The sequence below is a fragment of the Pseudochaenichthys georgianus genome, chromosome 19 (assembly GCF_902827115.2).
Source record: "Pseudochaenichthys georgianus chromosome 19, fPseGeo1.2, whole genome shotgun sequence".
In the NCBI taxonomy this organism is placed as follows: domain Eukaryota; kingdom Metazoa; phylum Chordata; class Actinopteri; order Perciformes; family Channichthyidae; genus Pseudochaenichthys; species Pseudochaenichthys georgianus.
In genome coordinates, this window is record NC_047521.1 from 16953203 (window position 1) to 16962533 (window position 9331).

Consider the following 9331-nt stretch of genomic DNA (forward strand, 5'->3'; position numbering starts at 1 on the left):
TCCAGTCTGAGGGCAGCTACCCAGCGCTGAAACTCCCTCATGTGTAAGCATCCCAGTCGTACCACCAGGATGACTGACGCCATGAGCCCCAGTAACCGCAGACATGATCTGAAGAGAACATATTTGCGTGGCTTGAAATGAGCGAGGCAAGCCCTGAAGGCTTTCACTCTCTCTGCTGACAGGCGGGCTGTAAAGGGCACCGAATTCAGGCGTAGGCCCAGGAAGAGTACAGTCTGGGCTGGAGACAACATGCTTTTTTCTGTGTTTATTACAAAACCCAGGTCGAGCAGGTGTTTTACGAGGACATTCGTCTGCGTAATAGCCTCTTGCTCCGACTGTGCGAGAAGGAGCCAATCGTCCAGATAAGTTGCCAGGCGAATACCCTGTTGTCTTAACGGGGCTATCGCGGCTTCCGTACACCGTACAAACACCCGTGGGCTGAGAGACAGACCGAAGGGAAGTACTCTGTACTCGTAACAGACACCCTGAAAGGCGAACCTCAGATATTTCCTGTGTGGATAATATACTGGGATGTGGAAATACGCGTCTTTCAGGTCGACTGATGTGAACCAATCGTTTTGGCGCACGAGACGCAACAGAGATGTCTGAGTGAGCATTCTGAATTTGGATCTTTTGAGATATTTGTTCAGAGCACTCAAATCTAGTATAGGCCGAATCCCGTTCCCTCCCCGTTTGTGAACGAGGAAATACTTGGAATAAAAGCCGCTCTGACTCTGTTCGGAGGGTATTATAGATATAGCCTTCTTGTCTAGTAGCGAGAGGATCTCTTGCTCTAGAATATGGGCCAACTCTCCCCGGGCTTGCGAATGCAGAATGCCCGAAAAGTGAAGGGGGGTGACAGCGAATTGGAGCCTGTAACCCTGTGTTATTGTCTTGAAAACCCAAGCAGAATCTGTGAGCATCCTCCACGTTTCGCTTCTCAAAGCGAGTGGAGATGTCACATCTCTGTCGTCTGCCCTCTGTGTCTGTCCTCGCCTCGTGTGTGGGCTGGAGACCCGGGGTGGGCTGTGGCCTCTGCTGTTTCGGGATCTTGAAACAGGCAGGACGTGAGGCAGCCTGAGCGAAGGACTGCCGCGGGGCCGTTGAAGGCGGCTGGACCCTTCGGGGAAGACAAAGCTGGAGAGCCTCATCCTCCTTCTTTTTGGACTCACACCGCTGCTGCATCGAAGCTAGAGCGGAGCCAAATATGCCCTCGGGAACAATAGGCATGTCCAAGACGTCCTCTTTTTCCCGGTCTGGAAGGTTCGTCAGGGTAAGCCACCTGGCTCTTTCCTGTACCACCATTATCCCCAGTGCTTTGCCCGTGGCTTGGACTGCACAGCACTGCACACGGAGACAAATGTCCGTGATCGCTGCGATTTCGTCCCACAGGGCAGGCTCAGGTTTGACCATAATGTCCTCGCAGAGCTCCGCCTGGTAGGTGGTCAGCAGCGAGGAGACGTTGAGCGCCCTGGTGGACAAAGCTGCGGCTTTATAGGCTCATTTGGTCATTGCTGACTGGAAGCGGTCTGCCTTTGCCGGTACCGTGGGGTTCCTGCTTGGTGCCGAAGCCAGCCGTGGTTGGAGGTGGGCTGCCACCAGCGGCTCCATGGGCGGCATGCGGAGCAGGCCGAGCTTCTCCATGCCGTCACAGTCCAAAGAGGCACCCTGGATTGGGGTCTTGTTGCTGAAAGGGCGGTCTCTCCACGAGACCGACGCCTCGTCCAGCATCTCTGGAAAGACTGGGAGAAGCTGCTTCCTCATCCTCGCTGCTTGGGGCAAGCTCTTCCCCTCATAGCGAGATCTGGAGGTCTCCTTGGCCACTTCAGGCCAGGGGATGTCCAGTCCAGCCTGGACGCAGCGCGTTGGCACATGGCCTGCAAGTCCATACTGAGGCAGGGCGAAGCTGGTGTGCTTTCGCCCGGGGGAGCGGACATTGCCTCCGGCTTGGCAGCCTGGGCAGATGAAACGAAGATGTCATCTTCGTGCTTATCTGTCGGATAAGAGGAACTCAGAGGCATCCTCTTCATCCTCCTCCATATAATCCAGCTGTAGGACATCCTCCGCGGGTGGAACCACGGTGAGGTCCAGCTTGACACAGCGCGGGGCTCCGCTCTCGCGGCTCTTGCCGCCACCGGGCTCCAGCCTGACACGGCGCGGGGCTCCGATTCCACGGCTACCGCCATTGTTGAGCCCCAGCCTGACACAGCGCGGGGCTCAATCTCCGCGGCGGTCGCCACCATGTCCCGATTGCCGGCCGGCGAATCAACGGACATGAAGGGGTCCTGTCCCGACAGGTTAGCTTGGCGCGCTAGCCGTCTGCGGAGGCTCTTGATGGTGAAGCGGGCACAATGCCCGCACGAACCGGGGGTATCGATAGCTTCATGGGCGTGTTCCAGCCCAAGGCAGGACGAGCAGACCTGGTGTGAGTCCGTGCTCGAGATCTTAAACCTGCAGCCGCAGAGCCGAGCCTCCGACTCCTCTGGTGTGAGGGAGAAGGGTCCATCCTCGTTTGCCGGGGTGTCGGCACGGAGGGACAAGCTAGTAACAGGTATGTTACCGAGAAAAGAAATCCAACCTTATCGTTATTCCGAAAGGAAAAACGAGGGGGTAGATTTTTTTCCCAAAAAAGATATACTGGTGTGTTAATATCTTTCTTATCTCCGTCTCCTCTGGTGTGAGGGAGAGAAGAGTCCGTCCTCGCTCGCCGTGGTGTCGGCGCGGAGGGATAAACTAGCAACAGGTATGTTACTGTTTGAAGAAAAAATCAAACCTTACCGTTATTCCGAAAGAAAAAACGGCGGGGAAGATTACAATATTAACTGGTGTGTTAATATTTGTTCAATTCTTCTGCAAAGCAAAAAAGTAACCGGCAAGCGCCCGTCGACCGAATGTTAGCTTGGGTTCAGTCTGTGGACCGTTAAGCTAGCCCGGTTACTGATATTCGAGATGTGCTCTGAAGCGAGAAGAGGTGTTTGAATGACGCTGCGACGTAGCGCAAGCTACTTAAAGGGTGGGTGGATTCCCTGACGTAGACGTCAAGATCACCAGCCAATCAGGATTGGCGTAATGAGATTGATGCTTCTGTTTGCATACGCGTTGAGGCGCATCCCATGGTGAGACATCGAACGGAGTGTTATGAATGAGAACGGCGGTTTTCTCATAACTTCAGTGAAAATGCTCCAAACGGCCCAAATCTTCACAGGTTTGGTAACGATGCAGCCATCAACGTATCTAAGCGTATGGGATGTCATCCAATGCCGTTGGCATGGTGACAGATCATTCGCCATCAAGTTAGTTCAAAAGTTTGCAGTTCAATTATTCTGCTGCTTTTCCAAGCCTTTTTACTTTCTTTTCTTCTCTCATCACACATTCAAGCCCCCAGTGTTCATGTATCATTTCAATCTAAATTCTTCACTTTCTTCTTACACATTACATTTCAGCATAGCAGTTTAGCGGCAGCTTTTCAGCATAAAGCATTCCCACTAGAAATGTCTTCAGGAATTGCATTCTCTAGTTTTTGGTCTCCCCTACGGTTTAACCTTCTTCTCATCCATATATAATGAGAGCATCTGCTGTTTTTACACCCCTGTGCAGTATCTGTTATTAATGTTCATATTAGTATTTTCCCTTTAGCTTACATTAGGTGTACTACTTTCTTTTTTCAAAGTGCAACAAGGATGAGTAGAGTGGGCCAAGGTATGGAAGTGAATGATTATGCATGATGTTAAATAATGCATTGAACACGGTTATGTCCTTGCTGACATTTTGCCCTCTGACAGAAAGCCAAGTAGTTTAGTGTTTCCAAATGACTGCATCAGGACCGCATGGCTATAACCTAAGCAGTACATCTCACTGTAGGTTGGACTGCAGAATGTGTGGTTGCAACTGAATGGTTTGATGTTCTTTCACTTTATTCTGTATCATGTTTGATGTTTTATTATTGGCAACTACTTGCACATGTGTTTACGTACTGCAGCACCACTGCCTCAAGTCATGTTGATGAAAATGCATGACCATGGACTTGCCAAGTGGATGAATCACCAGCGATATATTATGCCATATTAATTTCCTCCTATAAGAAAAGAAAGTCGCATCAAGCCAAAAGCCTGAAGCCCGTCAAAAAGACAAAACCCTTGCCAGTATGAAATGTAAATGAAAAGTATTAACTCATATTGTGGTACAGTGAAGTTTGAAAACATATTGTATTTAACAGGTGACCTGCATGTCTGCTGACCCAACAAAAAAGCATGTTTCAAAGGCACTATGATACAAAATGTTTGAAAAGGTTGAAACTGGGACAATGGGACGTCATTAAAATACATCTAAAAGCATATTTTTATCAGGCCAAATTTCCAAAACTCAATGAAAACAAGAAGTTATTTGAATATACATTGTTTGTGCACATGAACAAGAACTGACATTGTAGTCTATGAAGCATTAACTGTCCCTATGTGATTTTGTTTTTCCTCAGAAAAGACATGGTTTACAGATGAGCCGGAGGATACCCACCTGAGGACCATACAGATCAAGCCTGTGAATACGGTCTCCATCAACCAAGTCATTCAGTTTAAATCCACAAGCAGCTTGATTCCACCCATCAGAGAAGCGGAGGACGAGTGCTGAGATCTGGCCCTGCGCTGACATCTGGACGCTCGACTCATCGTGTGGGAGTCAGACTCAGTTCATCTTCTCATCTGCAAATTAAATATCAGTTGAGTTTAGGTGAGACGAACACAAATCGCTTCCCTCATTCACCCCTGCAGCTTATTGTACGATCAGATTTAGAATCATACACATCAAGACAATCATCAGTCAAATGCCGCCACCACTCAACCATTAGCTTGCACAGCTAATCTTTAGTGGTGACCAGACTACTTTTGTTGTTCCATTTTGGGGAATGAGGGTCATTCGAAGGAAACAGCAATGTAAAAACGACTTCTGCTACTATAAGAGGTGATTATTATAACTGGATCAAGTTTTGCAATTGTAAAAGTTGCCTTTTTAGCTGTTGATGAACAACTACTATTACTGCATTGACTTTACCCAGTGTTGCAGAGTTCTTCTTTACAGTATGTTCAAATGTGTATTTTACATCCAGCTGCAATCCCACCACAATGGCATTGTTAGTGACCGACTCTCAGTGATTCTTTTGCCATTTTGAGCTAATTCACAACATTTGTGACAGTTAAGATGGCCAGTGTCCATGTGTAAATGGCATTTGGCTCCAGCCTTATCTCTATCCATTTATATACGTCTTATCTTTGCATTTTAGTCGTTTGTCATAACTGTTTTCATGTCGCTGTTTGGTTGCAATGTCCAAAACCCAGAAATCGTATGTAAAGCTTTTAAGTATCTGCAAGGTTTCTTCAGGGGTAAATCTTCTATCTATTTCTTTTTTTTTTGTAACTAGAGCTAAATATGATAGAGCTGTTTTGTTGACATTAGAATATAACCAAAAATCTCAGACCGTTTATAATACAGTGACAGAGATATTAATTTACTTTAGGGAAAAAAGCTAAATGCTATGGTAAAGCATGACACCATATGATAAGTCTGTAGATGATAAAGCCTCATATCGCAGTGGGCATCTTTAAGTCCTCCTTTGGCAGTAAGCACTGCCTGACACAGGATTGTCTTGGAGGCCATTCAGTGCTTATGTCCTCCATGACCAATCTTAATGCCAAAATCCGACATGGTCATGCTTTCTGTAGATGCATTAAAAAAACAGCTCTATCATACAAACTGTATTTGGCTATATGAGTGTTCCGATTGATGTTGGGGATCAATTACATATCTGATATTTTCATAAAATGAAGCACAGATCCATTGGTTTCATTTTGTACAAGCACGTGTTGAGAGCTTAGTGTGTTTATTAATCTTGTCTTGTCTTATTTCAATTGTAAAACACAGCTATATTGGCACTGTTGTCACTTTACTACAAAATCAATGAAAGGGAAAGAAAGGTAAACACTTCCCAAGCTCAATCCACAGGATGCATTGCAGTCTAGGCTAAGATTCATGTTGGATGTGCAAAGAGTTTATCAAATGTTTTAGTGGCACAGAGAAAATCCATCCCTCAGTGCCAGTAATGTGCCGGGCAGTGCTGAAGCCAACGGAGGACTCCAGAAGACCCACTACTGCGAAAAGAGGCTTTGAAATTCAATCTCAATGTATTATTGTCACGAAACGGAGAAATGTACCTTTCTCTTTGCTGAGTTTTTTTTTATGTAGTGTTTGAAATTCTTAATATGTCTCTGTAATTCCCTGGAGATAACTGTAGTAAATAATTTGAAGTCTTAAAACTATTTTTAAATTATCCATCATCAATAGCAGCGCCTGATAGCAATTCATTTTATGTTCTTTTCAAAGAAATCTGTAAAGCTTAATGTAAAAATATTTCTTTCTAGTGTGTTCTTGTTTGACAGTACCTGTGGGGTGGAGAGACATTCAACATTGCAGTCTAGTTTGTATTATTTTGTCAATTTCTTTTTAGCACATTGACTTGTGGATACAATGACAGTGCTAAGTTGATATTTCTGACCATGTCATAACACCCACTAATGATTACAGTTTATTGTCTTGTACAAATAGGCTTGTACATAAAATTGTACATGATTTCATTTTGTATTTTCACAAATTAAAAGCTGATGTATTGTGTTCTGCGTGGTGTCATGTTATTTATTTGCCCTATACCAGAGATGGCAAAAGTACACACATCCTTTACTCAAGTAGAAGTACAGATACTCGTGTTTAAAAATGCTCTGGTAAAAGTAGTACTGACTAAACTTCTTTACTCAAGTAAAAGTAAAGAAGTATGTACTTCGAAATGTATACTTAAGTAAAAAGTACCCACAACTACCAACAGTTTTAAAGAGTAACTGACCTCATTTTATATTAATAGAACAATAATGTCATTGTTAGCTAATGAATGTTTCGATGCTGAACAACGGCAACATGACAGTTTTCAAATCAAGTTTTATTTATATAGCACATTTATAAAGATTTTTGGTCGAGCCAAAGTGCTGTACATATAATAAAAAATAGCCAACAGTAGAGACACTTTACAGCTAATACAACAGCGCAGATTGTTCAGAATATCAGTATGAGAAAAACGACACCCTCTGTCCTTAGACCCTCACATCGTACAAGGACAAACTTCCAGAGAAAACCCACAGTTTAAGGGGGAACAATGGGAGAAACCTCAGGGAGAGCAACAGAGGAGGGATCCCTCTCCCAGGACGGACAGACGTGCAATAGATGCCGTGTGTAAATCCAAGAAACAATACATTTTACAGCATATAGACCGAATGTTAGGAAATGCATGTGTCTGTAATAAGAAGATGAATCCACGAGGATGTCAGCTACAATCCTGTGGAAGCCATCAGGGAAGCAGCATGACGAGACCCAGGCAGGACCGCAGAGACAGGCCGAGCCACAACCCGAAGTCCACGACTTAATCCAGAACTCAGGATAGAGGATCCAAGACACAGGACTACAGCAAGAGGATCAGCCTCGACTCCGGATCCCGTTTTCATTGGTCGCTCTTCTTTAGAGAAGACCAGGAAATGATGGATACACGGAACGTGTTCAAAATCAATAGGCACGCAATGACTCTAAATAATAATGATCATGCCACCAAACGCAGATTAGAACTAAAGTAACAAACCTGTTAAATGCAAGAAGTAAAAGTACAGGTATGTGTTAAAAATGTAAGAAGTAAAATTAAAAAGACATCGGAAATATAAGTAGTGGAGTGATACCAGAAAAATGTACTTAAGTACAGTAACAAAGTATTTGTACTCCACTACTTCCCACCTCTGCCCTATACTCAAATAGCTCATGGGAAAAACATATTTTTCATATATAAAGCCTTCTCCTTTGGTGAGGACATAGGGCATTTTCTGATCACGTGACACGGCACAGCTCCCTCTGGATAATGGTGATAAAAACACTCTCCACTTTCTCACCTTGAGTATGGAGGGGGCCCATCATGTTGGCTGTTAACGATTTTGCACACCATGAAACTGCGGGAGACTGTCAACATGCCAATAATATTTACAGTCTAACACCTCACAGAGGGCTGCTCTCCTGATCCTGCTGCCGGCGGCACCGTCACCTTCTTGATACAAACACACATCCCACCTGATTACTATATCAACTGCAAGGAAATATTATAGAATTTTTAAATTTCGTAGTATTCAAACACTGTTTTTGGACATACTATGACGTTATTTCTGATATTCTTTAATTCTATACTATGACATTATTCAGTTATTTTCAACATACTATACAATGTCGATTTTTGTTATATTTTAATGATTATAAATAGTATACTATGACAAAGGATTTTTTTTAAATAGTATACCATAACTTTTATTTCAACATACTGAATTATGATCTTTTTAATGATATTTTAGACATACTATACTAAGACATTTCTTTTTATATTTTCGACATACTATACAAGGTAATTTATTTCAGAAATGTTGTGCATTCTATACTATGTTGTCTCGCCTGATATTTTTTACAAACTATACTATGGCTTTTCTTTCTGATATTTTCGAAACACTATACAATTAGATGTTTTTCTGAAATGTTCAACGTAAATGTTCTATGACCTTTTTTTATATTTTTGACATTATATACTATGATGTTTTTTCTGATATTTTCAAAAAACTTTGCTATAACTATTTTCGACACACTATACTGTGACCTTTTTCTGATATGTTTGACATAATATGTCGATTTTTGTTATTTTTAAATAGGATACTATTACTTTTTTTTCGGACATAGTATATAAGGTCATTTTCTTTATGAGATTTTTGACATACTCTGACATTTCAGAAAAAAACGACAGACATACTATATTATTTCGTTTTTTCGACATACTTCACCTTGATCATTTTAGACATAATATTATGTTGTGTTTTACAAAAAGCCTTATTATAGTATTGGTAGTTCTCTCTAAAGGTCCTCTCAGTCTGCTGATGCTCAAAAGTTACTGAATGATGCTCCACAGAATTGCGGCACCTTATAAATTGAAGAAGATAACATTTGTTGAGTGACCTTTCTTCAAGCTACATTAACTACATGTAGTTACAAGTCACACTGGACACATATGTTGTCCAGCTGCACAGGCTTGGCTGGTGATAATAGTTTCCATGACAATGCAACACTCCAAGTGCATCAATGCCACCCGAGATAAAAAGTGATCCTTTACCAAAACAAAGGGGTCATTACGACAGCTTGTCAAATCAATGTTGAAAGTGTCCTGGCTGATTAAGGCGTCCCCTCTCCGTCCTGACACAGTGTCAATACTGGCTGGCCT

The 9331-nt window shown here is 43.2% G+C and overlaps 1 protein-coding gene across 13 annotated transcripts in view; it reads left to right on the plus strand.

The window, feature by feature from the left end:
• LOC117464534 (calcium-activated potassium channel subunit alpha-1a-like) overlaps positions 1–6660 on the plus strand; it is an 83061-nt gene extending 76401 nt beyond the window's left edge. For 9 of the 13 annotated variants that reach the window (XM_071206851.1, XM_071206852.1, XM_071206853.1 and 6 more), the window contains 2 exons: positions 3671–3699; positions 4475–6660. In XM_071206851.1, coding sequence (XP_071062952.1) covers positions 3671–3699; positions 4475–4626 — 181 coding nt within the window. In that variant the 3' untranslated portion in view covers positions 4627–6660. The remainder of the gene's footprint in view (positions 1–3670; positions 3700–4474) is intronic. The other 4 variants (XM_071206854.1, XM_034107034.2, XM_034107038.2 and 1 more) reach the window with 1 other exon arrangement.
• The last annotated feature ends 2671 nt before the right edge of the window (positions 6661–9331 follow it).